Here is an 18,217-nt window from a genome sequence, read left to right on the forward strand (position 1 = left end):
TTTCCCGGCCCAACATCTGATTGTAGGAGGAGCTTAATAGAAGGACCAGAATTTGAATGGGCATGTCTCAACTGGCCAAAAATTCAAATTTTTCACAGAAAATGATAAATTGGCAAATGTTTGCTTGTTATACTGACGCTTGCGCAAGAGCCATCTAGTTCCTCTATAATTTTTCAATGTTTGGCCGGGAAAATGTCCATTGTCGATTCCTCTACATAGGTACGTTAGTAAAGGTTAAAGGTACATGCTCCAAGACCAGATCCCTCCTGATTCGTCCTATATGCTCAATAGGAGAGTAGGACATTTTGTCAAGTTTGAAGTTTCTCAGCAACTTGATGTTGAAGATGAAAATAAAAAAAAAGGCAAGAGGCCTAAGCAATACCAACTTCGATTAGAGTTATATATTTTCAAAACAAGTAACAATCTTTGACTAAATATGTATAGCTAAAATGGACCGAGCTAGTCGGTGAAACTTCGTGGTTGAGAGTGAATTTTTGAGGGTCCATATTGCGCATGCGCATGGAGTTGATCAGTACAATTTGTTTGACTGTACGAGTTTATTTTAAATTAAGCTGAAGATGATCGAATCGCAGATGACGGAGACGAAATAAGAACTCAAAAATTTACTCAAAATCCTTGATCACTTTGCAAAAATCAAAAATCGATCACATATGAAAAACTTGCTAATTTTAACTCGCGCATGCGCAGTATGCATCTTCAAAAATTTACTCTCAATCTCTTTTAGCTATAATTCATAGTCGAAGGTAACAATGGTAACATTTATAAATAGGTTCAACGAAATGACAAGCTTCAGGCAATTATGGAAAAAAAATAATAATAATAACACAACATAGTTGATTAGGATACAAAATACGTGCAAGCGAAAACCAAATTATTGACATTACCTATATCAAAATTTGTAAATCGGGAAGAAGGCTACCCGATAGTACCTATTTTTAATTCATCAACGATCACGGTTGAAAAAGAAAATTCCAAAATATCAAAAATTAAATAAGAAAATTAAATTAGACGGATGTGACTCGATCATCGTGAAGTTCTGACTCAATATTAAGCTCATTTAAATACACGAAAGAAAGAAAAAAAAATACAAATCACAATATTCAACATGATAGTCATCACATGATAACGAGATGAAAAATGAAAAGGTAAAAAATATCAACTGTAAGAAATTTTTCAGTAAAAGATTCACGTACTTAATGAAAATGTCAATAAAAATTATACAAAGTTTAAGGACAACGTTTCCAGTCATTGCGGTTTTCTTTGCACAGCGCACAACTTTAGTAATGATTTCTTATGATAAATTTTTATAAAATAATAGTAATTAAATCGTTATAGTCTCAGCCACAACGAACATTTTCAATTACGAAAACTAAACGCAAAAGCAAACGATCGATTAAAAATATCGTAATACTGATCATTTTTTTTATAGCTTTCCCAACGTCCAGCATCACCAGGATATTATCATTCTCAATGTAGGTACAATAAATAAATAATTTTATAAAAAATCTTACACTTGGACACATTTTTTTTAATACTTCCACGCTTGTACTTTCTCAATTCTACTTTTTTCTTCATCCGAGTATCCCAATATGCTTTCAATAGCTGCCAAATGATCTCGAGAGTTGGAGGTATCGGTGAGGAAATAATATACGGCCGATTTTAGAAATCGTAACGTCATTTCGGCATCGTTGACGTTTTTTATTTTACTCGCTTCTAGTAGTGCTCGATACATGGCCTGTAAAATAATCGATTACGGTTATTACAAAAATAAACGAAAAAATAGAATTCGAGTGAAAAGTGTTAGAGGATCTGTGTGAAAAAAGGTCTCCGGTATCGAACCGTTTTTCATCTCTCGAGATAACGCTTTATGTACACAAAGAAGCTGGAATAAATCTCTCAAGCGACATGAAATAAAAATCAAGCCATCTGCTCACTGCTGGATTTGAAAATATAATTCGATTGTTTCAAAAAAAAAAAAACTATAATAAACCAAAATCGATTCGTTTTTAAAAATACGATAATAGGTACTGAATATTCTCCCGCCCTTTATACAAGCATTTACAGCCATGCAAACAATCAACTAAACAGAAGCATAACAAAATACGGAATTTTTTTCCTCCAAAATCTACACGAAAGTACATACGAGTACAACCAAAAATCGATAAAGCATAAAACTGTAAATGCTAGCATTTTTACCAACCTTGCGAGTACCAAGGATCCACAACGAAATTGCTTCTCTGGCACTTAATAAAGCATCGTTTTTATATTCGTTGTCCTGATAAATCATACGATGTATACGGAAAAAAATCCAACAAATACCACATATTTTAGTTAGTAAACTTGATACGCTCGTAAATTCACATTTTATTGAAGGGAGAAAAATGTGCGATATGGTGTAGATAAGCCCCATTTATTAGTATTTATAAATCTATTCGTGATTTATCCGCTATTTTAAAAAATCCCAACCGAACACTAAAGCATTCATCAATCATTCATTTCGATTTATTTACTCTTTGAAAATATTTTAAGCGATGTAGAATTTTATTTAAATTTCCAATTATTTGTTATGAGAGAAATACGAAGTATAGTGATTACAATCCCTCAAAAGTGAGAATATAATTAGTGGAATTAATGTACGTATTCTCACCTTGACACTTTCCAACTCTTTTTTAGTGATGGTCAATTTCTCCACTAAATTAGTGACGTGGGAACCATTTTCAGGAACATCTTCCAAGGGCGGTACATCTTTTTCGACCTCGTTCTGAAAAAAAAAAAATTAGGCAAATTTCAAAAATATGATTCTAATTCTAATGCTTAAGAATCAACTGAAGCTTCCGTCGCCGATTTGAACGGGATCGCAATTTTTGAAAGAGCATGGTCTGACTCTGACCTCGAATTTATTTTTACAATTTTGGTTCTGTATTGACCATTTTTAATAATTTGTGCTTCTTTAAAAAAAAAAATAATAAGAATAAAAATATACATTAACTCTGCAACACTGAATCTCGCCATTTCCGGTCATTCGAGAGCCTCCAGCCACCACTGCCCCCAGCGTGATTTTTCGATTTCTTCAGAATTTCAAACTTTGGTCAGAACATTGGGGAAAAAATTCAAAAAACCAAAATTTTCTATTCGAGGGAAACTTTTGAAATTTGTACAAACGATTGTATCACATTTAAAAAAAAACAATCTCCCGAATTAGAATTTCACAATTTTGGGGCAAAAATGTTGTTTTTTTTTTTTACAACATCTGGTCGGATCAGATCACTATCTCATCGAAGCAGCCATTAGAGTCAGCAACATAGGAAAGACAATTGAACATAGAGAGATGTAGCTCAACATCAACTCATTAAAGGACTCAGTAACAAACTGGCTGTACAGAACAAGAATGGAAATCATCAAAAAAGATGTACTGGTAGAAGAGGATGTAAAAAAGGAGTGGGTATGCCTGAAAACTATTGTACATAGAGCAGCAGAGGAGGTACTAGGAAAAAGATCAAGTAGATGAAACCACAAAAAGCTGAAAATCTGGAATGATGAACTATTAAGAGAAGTGAAGAGGAAACAAAACCTTTTCCAGAAGTGGATGAGTTTAAAAAACCAACAAAACGAGGAAGCTACAAAAAACAGGACCAGAAGACAAGAAATATGATATTGATAAGAGAAACACAACAGGAACAATATGAAAGATTTGTGGCAAATATAGGAGAGTGATACTTACACAGAGCCAACATCACCCTACCAGACTGTGAAGAAATGGTTGAATGATATGCAAACCTATGGAGTGATCTGGACAATGAAGTCGAAGCGACAAACCATGAGGAGATTAAGTATGAGCCTAGGCCATTTTCTTGAGAGGAACTACAATGAGCCTTGAAAAGCTTCAGAAATGGAAAAGCCCCAGGCAGCGATAAGTTACCGACAGACTTATTCAAGAACACCACAACAACTGTTAAGAAGAGATTGCTAGGTTTCTACAATAAAATACTATCAGGTGCTACCATACCAGAAGACTTTAATACACCAATTATTGTAATACCCATTTTCAAAGAAGGAGTCTGAAACGACCCAGGCAACTACTATGGAATAAGCCAGGCTTGTCAGACCGGGCCAAAAAACTGGACCAATGACCGCGACCAGACCCAAAAATGCACACAAGACCTAGTGGACAAGACCAGACCTGACTTTGGACCTCTAAAACAAATTTATGTAAATAATAACCAAACAGATGACCCTTTTCAGAAAAAATAACAAGAGACAGACTGAGACTGAAGACCTTTCTAAAAAATTGGACCAATGACTGGATGACCCCAGTTTGGACCTCAGTTATGTCCAATTTTTCAAATTTATAATGCCATTTTAGATGCCTATTTCGAATAAATTTCCGTTGTGATTTAATTTCTTTCGAAGTTTCAATGTTTTGAAAGTAAAAATCCCCTTTTTCAACTCATCTAATGTGTTAGGAAGCTTTTTTCTTTCTGAAAAATGAAGACTGTTTTTTGGACCTGGGCTGACCCATGACTATGATGAAAATTTCTGGTCAGGACCGGACTGGACCAACCTACAAAGACAAAAAATGGAGTTTTGGACCTGGGCTGACCCAAAAATACAGAACCAAATGGCCGCACCAGACTGTTTGAAAGCTCCAAACTAGGACCTTGATTTTGGAGCAACTGCAAAACCTGAGCGGTCCTACAAGCCTGGAATAAGCCTACTAAATGCAGCTTACAAACTACTTACAAAGATACTAGAGAGAAAAATTAATATTGGAATGCCAAAATGGATTTCAAAAGGGAAGATCGTGCATAGATGGAGTATGTATATGCAACAAAGCTGCTGATGGAGAAGAGACAAAAGTTATAACTCAGAAAGAAACCCACATGTGCATCATTGATCTGGAGAAGGCATACAATCGAGTACAAAGGAAGAAGTTGTTTGAAATCCTGAAGAAAATCAAAGCGCATGAACAAATAGTAAGCAAATACTATCAACTAACGTCTAACAATACTGGCAACTCCATTTAAAATAGATTGAGCGTTTTTGTCATGAAAATAGCGCGATCTGAACAGCCTGGGTTGACTGGTAACATTTAGTTTCACTCCAGACCGCTAGGAGGATAAAACTAAAACATGATTTTTCTATGGAGTTGCCAGCATTGTCAATGTCAGTTAATACTTGATAGTATTTGTAGTAAGCTTAATTGAAGAAATATACATGGATAAAGTAATAAGAGTAAGATCAGGAAACATGTTGGAAGCAAAGAAGATAGGAAGAGGCGGAGTAAGACAGGGATGCCAAATGTCTTGTAGCCTGTTCAACATCTACTTTGACGACATGATTAAAGAATGGTTTAAAACCAAGCCAAAAGGGCTAAACATCAATGAGACACCCATGTCCCATGTTAATACCCTGTTTTTTGCTGATGATTAGGTGATCTTTGCTGACAATGCACATCACTTGCCGAGAGTGATGGAATCTCATCATCAAAAACAATTAACAACGGTGATGGCCTTTGAGTGGAAAGAGCCAATACGCAGTAAACTTGTTGTAAATGGACTGCCAGTGGAACAAGATCTTGGGTGCGAGCTGTCTACAGCCCGGTACACACAATCCAATATATTTGACAAATCCGATTTGACCAATCAAGTTTGTCAAATATATTGGATCGTATGTACCAGGCATTAAGAAGGAGAGGTTGACGCACTGCACAACTTAAGATCATCAAATTCCTGAGAGTAAGGGGGGGGGGGAAGCAATAAACTGAGCCATTTCTCCAAAAAAAAGTCAGAGCTGAAACAAGAATAAGCATCTACAATACGCTGGCAAGACCAATTCTGCTGTATCATAGTGAAGCATGGATGATAAGAAACGATGTAAAAGGTAGAGTAACCTCAGCGGAAATGATATTCATGCTAGCCATTGCAGGATATATGAAGCTTGATAGGAAAAGGAATGAAGACATCCTGAAGGAGCTAGGAGCAGAGCTAATCATTGGATGGGTGAAAAATTGCAGAAAGAAATGGTGAGGACACCTTGATGGAATGCCTGAAGAAGGGTCCCCTCAAAAAGTCAAAGAATACACTCCAATTGGCAGGAGGAACAGAGGAAGACTGAAGAAAAAACTTGATGACACATTGGCGAGCAATTCTTCTACAGTTTCCCAGACAGGCTGAAGAGCTCACCAGGTCAAAGTTCAATGATGATGATGATTCAAAAAAGTCTAAAATTTTCTATTCAAGGACCCAAGGGGACATTTTTGAAGTTTGCACGAATGGCGGTATCTTATCTCAAACCAACCTCCCGAACCAGAAATTTCCAAATTTTGAGCCGTTCGCTTTCTGAAGCCTCCAGCGTTATTTTTGATCTTTCTAGAATTTTTAAATTTCTCCAGAAGGCGTGAAAAATAATCTGGGTAGCTGAAAATCGACTTTTCGCTTAGTGTCGACCCATTTAACAAGTTAATTCACATTCGGCTAGATTTTCAGGCGAATATATTGGGGTCATTCCATGCCAAATCGGCGGATTTTTGCACGAGGGGTCTTCGATTTTTTTCAAAATCAGATCATTTGTAGAGGTCATCAAACGATGACGAATGACGCAAACCGGACATTTTTTCGATTTTTTTTGACGGAGCTGTGGCGCTTCAAAGTTCTCCAAAATGGCCGAAAATGGAAAATTTCAGTTGCAAATTGCTCCGGTTGTACGTGGTATAGAATTTTGAACTTTTTTTCAAATTATAGTACTTTGAGAGGGTAATCGACGAGTGATGTCAAAATCAGTGTTGCCACTTTCAAAAACCTAAAAAAATCGATTTTAAAACTTATAATTTAAATATAACCACGATCTCGGCGAGTAAAAATTCTGAAAAAATTCTCAGTTTTAGTCCCTTTTATGTAGAATAACATATCAAAAAATTAGACTGGCATCTTTTTTCATTTTCGAGAAAAAAAAAATTACAAGTTTTACAATTGCTGCAAAAGTACCATCCGAAACCTAAAAAATGAAAATTTTTGCATTTTTGAAATATTTTACCAATGTGTAGACGATAATGTGAAAAAATCCCCCTCCACCCAATTTGTCGACAAATTGACGAAAAATGCATTAATTTCACTCTTGAAATAAAAATTTATAGCACGAAAAATGTCAATTCGTTGACAAATGGGGGGAGGGGGATTTTTTTCACATTATCGTCTACACATTGGTAAAATATTTCAAAAATGCAAAAATTTTCATTTTTTAGGTTTCGGATGGTACTTTTGCAGCAATTGTAAAACTTGCAATTTTTTTTTCTCGAAAATGAAAAAAGATGCCAGTCTAATTTTTTGATATGTTATTCTACATAAAAGGGACTAAAACTGAGAATTTTTTCAGAATTTTTACTCGCCGAGATCGTGGTTATATTTAAATTATAAGTTTTAAAATCGATTTTTTTAGGTTTTTGAAAGTGGCAACACTGATTTTGACATCACTCGTCGATTACCCTCTCAAAGTACTATAATTTGAAAAAAAGTTCAAAATTCTATACCACGTACAACCGGAGCAATTTGCAACTGAAATTTTCCATTTTCGGCCATTTTGGAGAACTTTGAAGCGCCACAGCTCCGTCAAAAAAAATCGAAAAAACGTCCGGTTTGCGTCATTCGTCATCGTTTGATGACCTCTACAAATGATCTGATTTTGAAAAAAATCGAAGACCCCTCGTGCAAAAATCCGCCGATTTGGCATGGAATGACCCATTGAGTTTTTTTTTTGAACCAGAATTAGGGAAAAAATTCAAAAAATCCAAAATTTTCTGTTTGAGGGCAAATTTTTGAAATTTACACGATCGGTTGTATTTTATCTAAAACCTAAAACCAACCTACCGAATCCGAAATTCATCATTTCCAGCCATTCTGAAGCCTCCAGCGCGGTTTTCGATTTTTCCAGAATTTAAAAATTTCTTCAAAAGGCGTTGAAATTGATTTGGGCAGCTAAAAATCGAGTCAATGAGTTACCTCATATTTGAATCCATTTCCGATCGCTTTTTGAAAAAATTTTAAAATTCTGGAAAAATCTTAAATTTACGCTGGAGGCTCCAAAATGACCGAAATTAATGAAATTTGGTCCAGAAAAGATGATACTAGATTCAGGACTACTTTTCAATATTTTTTACCGGATAAATACACTTTTTTCAAAACCTAAATCGTAGAAAATTATGCTTTTTCTACGCTAAAAATCGAAAAATCGATATAGGCAGTAGAAATTTTGGTTATGGGGGTATTCAGACCATAAGGTTACTCTTCTCAAAAATCGTGGTCTCGTTCAAATCGAAGGTTTTCAAAGTGTTCTCACCACTGACTCTTCGACTTTCTCCTGCTTGGCGTATAATTGTAAGTAAAGAGTCTTCTGTAGTTCATCTTGCTGAATTACGTTACTTTTCAAAGATTCAATTTCCTTCTCCAGTTCTTTTATTCGTATCACAGCAGTATCGTGTTTCGGTTTCAGGTCGTAATATCTATAGGTACAGTAAAATTGCAAAATTTATACATAATACTCGAAGCGATTTAAATGAGGTATTTTGTTACTCGACACGAAAACGTACCGATCGTTCGAGTCGGCGATGATTTTTAATAGTTGTTCTACTTTTTCGTTGTGTTTTTCTCTCATGTCGTCGTAATTCTGTCGTAATCTTTCAAGTTCTTTCTCCAATGTATGAGCAAACGTACAGTTTATGTCTTCGAAATTACCCGAATCCGCTAAAGAGGGTGAATGATGAGCGGGCAGAAGCTGAACAGCTCTGTGATAAAATCATAGTGATTAAATTAATATTTTATCTGAGATTATTTGATAAAAAAAATTCAAGCGTAATGTTAAACTTATTAATAGTTTAAGACTAGATCACAAATTTATCTCTTAGAGAAGGAAGAGAACTACCTACTTGAAAATCAAATTTTGTGAAATTCTAAACTCCACCCCTTCCCCCTCTTCCTTTCACACCTTCTCAATGAAAACAAGTTAAACTGATCAGCAATTATTGAAAGAATGTCAACATTTTATTAATCAGTCACATTTTGAAACAGAAACAAAAATTTTGAACTTTCTAATCGATTAATCATCGTTATAGATTCTAAAAATTTTCGATATTTTTTCGAATGAATTCAGAACCGAAAAAATTGAACCAGATGTTTTAGGACTTGATTTACTTAAACTTTGGATTTAGTACCTATTTCCAAAGCAAAAAACTCTTGATGTTTACAAACACTCAATTTTTATAAGCTGAACGATAACAACTCTTCTGTATCTCACAAATCAACGGATAAATCAACTTACAAACATGAAATTATACGTAAAATGTTAGTTGCACATAAAGGTGAATACCCCGGAGAAATTATTTATAAATTTTTGGCAAATTATTATCATCACAAAGAAATTGGTGTTAAAAATACTTGGTAACTATTCAAGTACCTAGATGTAAAATTGTTGGCTCGTGGACTTCTGAGCAAGGTAATTAGCAAGAAAAAAATCGTCTTCGATAATTTTTCTCAATTGTTTAAAAATAATTAGAAAATAGTTCGAATACTAAGCGTGAATTAACCCAGATTAAATACGAAGCATTCTAAAAATACGCCATTTTTTGTAAAAATTATTGCCAGGTGTCGAAATTGTTCGATACATAATCATTTTAGGAACACAGAAACGATTCAGTTAATAAATTATTATTAACCCCTGGGATATTTTGTTAGTTGGGCTATCGTACAAATTATTTCATATCTGAAACGCGATATCGCATGCAAACTGACCTATTGATTTTATACATTACAGCAAAAAAGTAATATTCGAAAAAAAAATCTTGGGTGGAGTAATAATTTTGATAAATTTGAAGTTTCAAGTGGAAAAAAAATCGTGACTTATTCGCCATCACGTTTAGAACAATTCAACAGAGTTTTTTTTACGATAAAATGAAAATAAAACAACGACGATATGCAACCTGACCTTGATAAATGAAAATATTACTCGACACAAGACAGGAAAAAAGATTACTCGAAGAATTATCGCAGCAACAATACCAACTTATAAGTTAAAGTACATAAAATGTTGAAATACTATCACCATTGAAAAAGTAAATTGTTAGTTACCCTCGAATATCCTGCGGTTGATTAGTCGAGGTATTATTTTGCTCACCAGCTTCTTGTACAATGGGACCACTAGCCATGTCAAGTTCTTCGTGAAGTACATCCATAAATCTAGGGCTACTTTTACTGACGACAGGTTCGGCGAAATCCATTTCGTCTCCGGTATCGTAATTATCACCGGTCGCCATGTTACCAGCTTTTAGCAAACGTAGTTCTACGACCTCTTTCGTTAATCTACTGATTTCATTATCTTTTTCAATCAATTCGGATTGAGCATCGGCTAGCATACGCTGCAGAATAACGAATTTTTTCATTAAGATAATCGAACAGAAGCTGAGTAGAGACGTGATAAACGACGATACGAGAGTAGTAATCGACGTTCGATTTAGATCGCGCGAATCGCGAATAAAAATTATAACTTGACAGCTACGACTACGACAAGGACGGGTGAGCAATGAGAAATATAGGTGTAAAAATTACTCTATAATGAAGATATTTAATGTTTACGAGGACACGTTGGCATTGTTAAACTACATTAATGTTGTAAAAGCAATGGCCCGTGGAATGTAGCTAAATGTACGAGTAATTTGTTATTCGATTTTAATACAGGAAGGAATTGTTATTTTCGTTCACATTGTCGAATAATATTAAATCCCAATTAATTATAAGGTGCAAGTTTTCAGGAAAAAAATTACGATGCTTACTCTTAATCGTTTAATGGTCCGATTAGCTCTCTGAGTCGGTGTCAGATACTCTTCGCTACCGCTATTCGCTGAACAATGGAAGATGTACTTCATATTACGAGCACTGTACGTAGTGCCATTATGAGCAAAGGGTGAATGACCACATAAGCTGCCACAACTACTGCCGAAACTTTTCTCAGAATCTAAGTCATCGTCTCTCTCGTAGCTTTTATCCAGCCTCCTCGGTAACACCGGTGATGCTAATCCTTGCTGTAAACGTAGATTAATTAATTAATGAATCGATCAAGATAAGGAAGAGGTATAGTAAACACAACGTACCAGACTTCTATGACGTCTCAGTGGTGGAGTGGAAGTCGAGGAGGGTTCGGTTTTATGGGGCATTCGCATCTCATTTCGCAGCTTCAGTGATCCGGTCCTTTTAAAATGGGTTGGAGAAAGAACTGGTATATGAGATTCATTTCGATTCGGTTTCTTGCTTTTCTTTTCTTCTGGCGATTGATCTTCGGTCGACATTTTACTATTAGGAAGAATCATGATAATACAGAAATTAGTACACACTCGAACGTTACGTAAACACTGAGAACATTTATAAGCACGATGCGAGTTACAAAGAAGATCCAATTAGTCGTACGTATAAGGAAGAGCTTTACGTTAAGTTTTCTAAAACAATCAATGAAGCCACGTTAACCTTATTTGTTTAGCTACGAGCATTGAAATTAATAGCTTCGACGACGCGTTTCCATAAAGCTTAATTGTTCGATTAAGTGATAATCAAATTTCTTCAGTTGTTATCGATACTATAGAATTGCATTTTTCGATAGCCACTCGACGAAAGTGTTCGATGGTTGACAAAACATCCGCAAATGTTGCCATGGCCATGGCATGATGAAAATCTACATGTAAATGATTTCAAATTCAAGTTCTATTTTAATTTATGTGCATCGAATCGAATTGTTTGTAAACAAGACGAATACGAATAGCTAGCGGTTCTAATGAAGTGCTACGTGAATGCTCAGTGAACATGAAATTACACTAGATGTATGAACTGACGAAGGGTTTTTCAATAAACTGTATCAATTTTATGACTATATTCTAAATAATGAACGAAAAATTACTTACTCCCATGGCAATTGACACTCTTGAAGATTATAAACAGCTGCTCTTGAGGAATATATTTCGTAGCTGGTGTCTAGATATAACTTACGTGAATGAATTGCGACGGTCAAGTTATGTGGAATGTAGAGTTTATTATTATCACAAAATTTTTATTATCATTGGCAAATTTTTTTTGCAAAAAAACACAAAATTTGAGTTACGTAAGGCGTGTAAATGGAGCTAACTAATGACGTCACGAAGTGTGTTACTTTTTCAGCCAATGACATCGTTCGATTACAAACATGACGTAGTCTGTCTGTCTTTGTTTTTTTCGTTGTCCTAACGCTGCCTAACGTTGTCCATACTACTTGTCCTATCATGTCCCTCCACGTCCACTGCAGGTGAAAATGGAATATTTTCATGCAAAATTCCACACCAATAATAAGTTCTCTATAGTCTCTTTCTGCGGCTGATTGATACTTGACTTGATAGTTTGAGTTGATAGATAGTGAAAAGCAAATTATGATGAAGTGGAAGTGAATGTTTCAACGCTTTTATTACCACACGTATAGCTATTGTACTGTGTTTTTTTTTATAGTTTATTGTCTCGTACAACAGCGGTTGTTCAACGTAAAGAAATTACTCTTCGTTTTATGCACAAGGATTCTATTTTTTTAATTGAATATGTGTGTTATTTTTTATGACCTAGAAATAATCTATCTGCTATTCCTCTCGCTTGTAAATGATGAAAGCTGAAGTGTATTGGAAATTGGAATTGCTATAACATTCAGTCAAAACAAACCAAAAGTAATACTCGTCTGAAAATCACAGTAAATATGTAACTAAACCTATATATAAAAAAAAAGTGAATTCTTTCAAGTACTCGTAGAGTATATCGAAATTAATAAAGAAGAGATATCCTATAGGGCAATAAAATTTTCGATAAGAATAATCAGCAAGAAAAAAAAACAACGAACTAATTCTTTACGATGGTTATAAGAGAATTTATGTTCTTCCTGGTTTGGCTGAAGTACAAAAAACGAAAAATTTATTGATCACAAAATATCTCTAGGTTTTAGTAATGCAGGTGTTCTTCGAGAACGACAATTTCAAAAGGAATATTCATTTTAAAATTTTCAACAAATGATTAATGAATTCCTACAAAATTTGAAAAAAAAACACATAAAAAAACAGATACCGAATCTAATTTTTTCTCCAATATTCAATAAATATACTATCGAGCTGATGAACTAATCGAATTATCTATCCTAATCGGTTAAAACTAATGAATGAGCGTAGATAAAGTAAACCATTGAAGATAATTTCAAAAGATTTTAATTTAATATCTCAATAAATTGAAAATGTAACAAATTAAGACGGCGAAATAAAAATAAAAATTGCATACAACACCAATAATAAAGAGATTTCTGAAATCGCTTGCAACTAGTGTTAACAAGTTAAAAATACGTTATGTTTTGTTACTACATTCTTAAAAAAAAATTACACTAATAAAAATAAATTCGAAATGCAGTTTTATTGTCAACAAATTGTACCCTTAAACGTGATTAGATCACAAAATTTAAAATAGAAGGAATGCTTTGATTTCATAGCAAGGAAAATATATACTTAGATATAAAATGCGGAACTTCATCATCGAACATAAGGAACAAAATTTCAACTCTTTCATCTACTTTACAAAAAAAAAAAAAAAAGGAATAAGATTGTAAATATTTTAGGAAATGATAATACTTTTGATTTCAATAATTAGTTGAGCAGGATGTTACGTTTAAAAAAATAAAATCATCACTCGAATATACATACACGTATCTTTTGGTGTATAGGTCACCGAAGGAAGAATTTTTTGAGAAATACGAACAAAGTTTAAAAAATAAAACAACTCACACACACTCGCACGATCTGTGGTATTTTCTGAAAGTAGGCTTTTCATTTCTCACGTTAAAAAATATAAGGAAAAAATAAGACGTATGCGTAAAATATGAAAAAAAAAAATCATATACGTAGTATTTACGTATCAACACCAGTGACTTATAAAAATAATACGAGATTAACTTGAATCTAATTTTACATAGGTAACAGATAGAATTTACTTGTATAGCTGGCTATACAAAATAGCTTCGAGATTCTAAATCCAATCATTAGCTTAGCTTTGCAAGGATGTCCTGAAAAAAAAAACGTAGGAATATCATCGAATAAATTGACGAGTACGAAAAATACTTACGAATAAATCAGAAAAAAAAATACGAGGAAAAATACTTTGAATTTTCAAAGTGAACGCCAAAATTGAAATAAACCTACAGTTTACTTGTTCAGCCTATGTTTAGTTTGTTCCTTGTATGTCAATCATGTCAAAATCATCAAAATTTGAGTGTTTACTTCAACACTATGGTGACTAAATTACTATCAACACACTCGTGTTGGGCATATTGAAAACAACAGAAAGGAAAGACGTATATACCTGTTTTCGTAATTTTTCAATAACTCGATCCATTCATCAGTTCGGTATGCTGTTCCTTCGCCTCCTAATTCAGGAGGGAGCACGTCGCGAGGTAAATATTCGTGCAAAGAGCTCAAATTTGAACCATGTACAATGAACTGCGAAGCAAACATGGTTTTAAAATTACGAAGACGGAAGATGTGCATTCTTTACTTTACTATAGTGAAAAACGTACTCACCTTTTGTTTAGTTTTCTCTTTTAAAAACGATTTTATGACAGTTATGATACCGTCAACGTACCAAGGTTGGCCAATAAAATGAAGTCCTTTGAATTTCGAAGGAAAAGCATCCTGAAATCCGTCGACCATTAATTTTACCATTTTAGGGCTCACGTCGATATAATCCCTCAGTTTGAAATTAGTCCAATCGACGGCGAAAACGAAACCGTTCACTTGATTTTGAATATCTTCGAGAAGATATTCCATCGTTAGTAGTAAAGCTTTATAAATAGTTTCTATCGAATATTTCGAATGATCCCAAGAGTAAATAAGGAAAAGTACAACGCATCTTCCTTTCCTGCAAGGAAAACAAGCACAAAATGAATCATACTCGAGAGAATATACATAATTTAAATAATTACATTATTGAAAAATATATCAAACCTATCTCTGTTTTTCAGCACAAGAGGTAATCCATCTCTTAAACAACTCTGCGTCAGGGGATCATTTACGGTGAGATTCTCAAATAGAGCTGGATTCTTCTTCCTGTGATCGAAGTAATTCAGCATTAACTGAACGCAATTCTCGATATTCATTTTTCTGGCGTTCAAAAACCGTAATATGAAGTCATCGCTGACCGGAGGAACGTCCACTGAATCGAGAACACACACACACACACGGTGATTAAAAATGTAACACTTTTATGAGAAGGTTATTCTATTATTTTCAAACACTTACCATGGATAGCTTTCGTCTCCAACAACGAACGAGCTTTGATTAAGGCTTCAGATTTGTCCAGTTTCTTCACTGGAGAAGCCATCAGATCATCTGGCGTCGAATTTGAGAACATACCACCGCTATACATACTGAAGTAATCCGCAGACATTGTTGGTGGCATTAAAATAAAATTTTCAAATTTTAATTGACTGTTATTATAAAATTTTACGTAGAAAAATCACAGTTGAGCGATCACAAGCGTTACGCCTTCGTCCGAACCGAAGCAGTTTTATTATGTGCGTAATTTCATGTTTCTCACGAGACTGAGACTTCACTCCTGGCACCGTTATCTTTACTGCTGCTTATCGTAAATTTTTTTGTAAATAAATAAAAGGAAAAAAAATTCAGGGTAATGAAATATCACGCAGCTGTTTCGAACAAGTGCCCGAATTTTTGTAGAAAAAATAGCTCCTATATTTCGTGACGTCAGTGATCTGTTGAAAAAGTTGCAGAGCGATTGCTTACAAGGCAAAATTTTGAACAAGATCATGATTCAAATTTTATTTATTTATTTTTCGTTGCATTGCAAGAATGAAATTATTCTTGTAAGCCCAAGATTTCAGATTCAATTTTCAATTTTTATTTTTTATATCAGAAGATCCAGCCAATAAAGGCCTATCAAATTTTACTCATCACTGTTTTGCAAAAAACGAGACAAATAGTTGAAATAGTTGGGAAATATAAATAGTCAGGTACCAATTTGACAGAAAAACACGTTCATCCTCTTCGGGTACTCTGTTGAAAGGAATTTTATGATTAATTATTGTTTTACACATCAATACAAAGAAATTTTCAAGTTGGCAGGAGCGAAGCAAACGCAAAAGCTTTTGAAGATTGATAATTCAAGAGATATGTTCAATGTGAATATACTTAAGCTTAAGCTGTTGATTGTGTTAGCTTTGACATTCTTAAAATTTCAGTAGTTGATTTTTCTTCTATTGGGCGAAGCTTTCATAAATTCATAATTCAAGAACTAAAAATGTGGACAGTGATGGCAGAATTTTTACATTCAGTTCAGTTCAAGTTTTCAGTTTTGCTTTTTTCAGTTTAAGTTTTCAGTTTTCCATTTCAATTTCAGACTTCAGTTTTCGTCATTTCTTGAGAAGAAACGAAAAAAGATAAATTTTTCTTTTCTTTCATGAATTTTCATACACTAATTTATTGCTACTTGGCAACAAAAACTAATTTAAATTTCAAATTCAAACTCAAAAAAAATTATACAGAAATGTGGGAATCTTAATATTATAGTGATGGCAAAACTTTAAACTTTTACATTTCAGTTCAAGTTTTCAGTTTTCAGTTTCAGTTTTAGACTTTAGTTTAAGTTTCTCCATTTCAGTTTAAGTTTTCAACCAGTTTCAGTTCCAATTTCGGTTTCTGTTTTAGTTTTCCATCACAATGTGGGCCTATGTTGGTGTCATTTACTGATTCTGGCATTTTAAAAATTTAAACAATAATTATTTCTAAAAAATTTCAATTTTGGAATAGAAAAGCAAATACGAGGGCAGCAGTTTTTGAAAATTTGTAAATCCAAAAAGAAAACAACATTGTCTTAGACTCAATTTTGGTGGTTTTCAAATTTTCCAAATTTGAATAATCATTCTCAAAAATTTTCATTTTGGAACCGAAAGCTGTGATTGGTCCGAGAAAGGTAATAGATATCTATGGATTTCTGGCCACTGCAGTCAATGGTAATTAGGTATAAGGTAATCAAATCAACGGCTACATCAAGGATGCAAATCGGAATTTTTAATCGAAATGAACCCGAAAATTTTTGGGGAAATAATTTTCATCCAATAACCTTTAACCGGAATCGAAAAAATTGGAACCGGGACCCGAATTTGGAATTTTAATTTCCCTAACCGTTAACCTGTACTTAACCTTAAGAAATTTCGGTTATTCAAGGTTCTTGAAATTTGAGACAGTTATTGCCATTTTCTCTCATGAATTCATTTGTTTTTTATTTTAAAAAATTGATTCTCATAACCATTGAATAGGTACCTACATATTGCATAAATACAGTATGACGCAAAAGTAGTGCTCGGTGCAATCGCTTTTATTTCCAAGTGAAAAGAGTTAGCGAGATGAATGAACCGGTGTTGAGAAGGGAAAAATAAGGGCTTTCAAAAGCGGCCTTGCAAATTTCAGGCCCATTGCACAGAGTGTCCACAAATTGTAAAACCAGTTTGGTCGAAAAATTCAAACTGGTTTTTATTGGCACAATGTATTCTACACACAAAGGCGACAAAAACGTGAAATTAATTTTTTGAAACTGGTTCATTATTTTGCAACCAGTTGAAAAAAATGCCCAAAACTTGTAGATAGAGAAAAAAGCTTGAAACAAAAGTTGTGGAGCGTGAAAAATTACACAATTCTGTCTAATCACATTTTGAAACCGGTTCACTGGTTCGCATTCAGCAACTGGTTTTCGACAATCACCTAAAAAATTGGAGATAGAGAGAAAAAACTTGAAACAAAAGTTGTAGAGCGTGAAAAATTGAACCATATTTTCGCTGATCAGATTTTGAAACCGGTTCATTAATTTGCAACCAGTAATCAAAAATTACTTAGAAATTGGAGATCGAGAAAAAAGCTTAAAACAAAGGGCGTGAAAAATTACACAATTCATATATTCAATCACATTTTGAAACAGGTTCACTAATTCGCATTTGGCAACCAGTTTTTGACACACACCTAAAAATTGAAGATGAAGAAAAAAAATGAAACATAAGTTGTAGAGTGTGAAAAATTGAACTATTTTCGCTAATCAGATTTTGAAACCAGTTAATTAATTCGCAGCAAGCCATTGAAAGTTACCTGGTTAATTAATTAGAC

The 18,217-nt window shown here is 33.9% G+C and overlaps 2 protein-coding genes across 4 annotated transcripts; both read right to left on the reverse strand.

Annotated features, from left to right (window-relative positions):
• Positions 1-386: 386 nt before the first annotated feature.
• On the reverse strand, positions 387-12,178 carry qtc (quick-to-court). 3 transcript variants are annotated; one of them, XM_065370445.1, is made up of 10 exons: positions 11,957-12,178; positions 11,526-11,730; positions 11,156-11,354; positions 10,838-11,086; positions 10,137-10,423; positions 8,603-8,797; positions 8,353-8,515; positions 2,669-2,782; positions 2,222-2,296; positions 387-1,756 (listed from the first exon to the last, which is right to left on the reverse strand). In XM_065370445.1, exons 2-10 carry the CDS (start codon positions 11,546-11,548, stop codon positions 1,550-1,552), a joined length of 1,512 nt encoding a protein of 503 aa, XP_065226517.1. In that variant the 5' UTR covers positions 11,549-11,730; positions 11,957-12,178; the 3' UTR covers positions 387-1,549. The 3 variants fall into 3 exon arrangements, with proteins under 3 accessions (XP_065226517.1, XP_065226518.1, XP_065226519.1); XM_065370446.1 differs by lacking the exon at positions 11,526-11,730 and having other exon boundaries at positions 11,957-12,176; XM_065370447.1 differs by lacking the exon at positions 2,222-2,296 and having other exon boundaries at positions 11,957-12,175.
• Positions 12,179-13,251: 1,073 nt separating this feature from the next.
• Positions 13,252-15,687, reverse strand: LOC135849829 (clavesin-2-like). Its single transcript, XM_065370448.1, has 5 exons — positions 15,344-15,687; positions 15,050-15,257; positions 14,627-14,963; positions 14,409-14,545; positions 13,252-14,112 (listed from the first exon to the last, which is right to left on the reverse strand). The coding sequence occupies exons 1-5, from the start codon at positions 15,501-15,503 to the stop codon at positions 14,094-14,096; spliced, it is 861 nt and encodes a 286-aa protein (XP_065226520.1). The 5' UTR covers positions 15,504-15,687; the 3' UTR covers positions 13,252-14,093.
• Positions 15,688-18,217: the final 2,530 nt, after the last annotated feature.

Source organism: Planococcus citri, chromosome 1 (assembly GCF_950023065.1).
Source record: "Planococcus citri chromosome 1, ihPlaCitr1.1, whole genome shotgun sequence".
Lineage (NCBI taxonomy): Eukaryota > Metazoa > Arthropoda > Insecta > Hemiptera > Pseudococcidae > Planococcus > Planococcus citri.

Excerpts from the sequence above, each read along its gene's own strand:
- qtc (XM_065370445.1), bottom strand. The coding sequence starts at position 11,548 with ATGCTCGTAGCTAAACAAATAAG. Across the intron at positions 11,355-11,525 it reads CTCGTAGCTAAACAAATAAG|TAAAATGTCGACCGAAGATC; the intron begins GTTAACGTGGCT and ends TCTTCCTAATAG. Across the intron at positions 1,757-2,221 it reads GGATCCTTGGTACTCGCAAG|GCCATGTATCGAGCACTACT; the intron begins GTTGGTAAAAAT and ends ATTATTTTACAG.
- LOC135849829 (XM_065370448.1), bottom strand. The coding sequence starts at position 15,503 with ATGCCACCAACAATGTCTGCGGATTACTTCAGTATGTATAGCGGTGGT. Across the intron at positions 14,964-15,049 it reads GTGCTGAAAAACAGAGATAG|GAAAGGAAGATGCGTTGTAC; the intron begins GTTTGATATATT and ends TTTTCCTTGCAG. Across the intron at positions 14,546-14,626 it reads AAGAGAAAACTAAACAAAAG|TTCATTGTACATGGTTCAAA; the intron begins GTGAGTACGTTT and ends TTTGCTTCGCAG.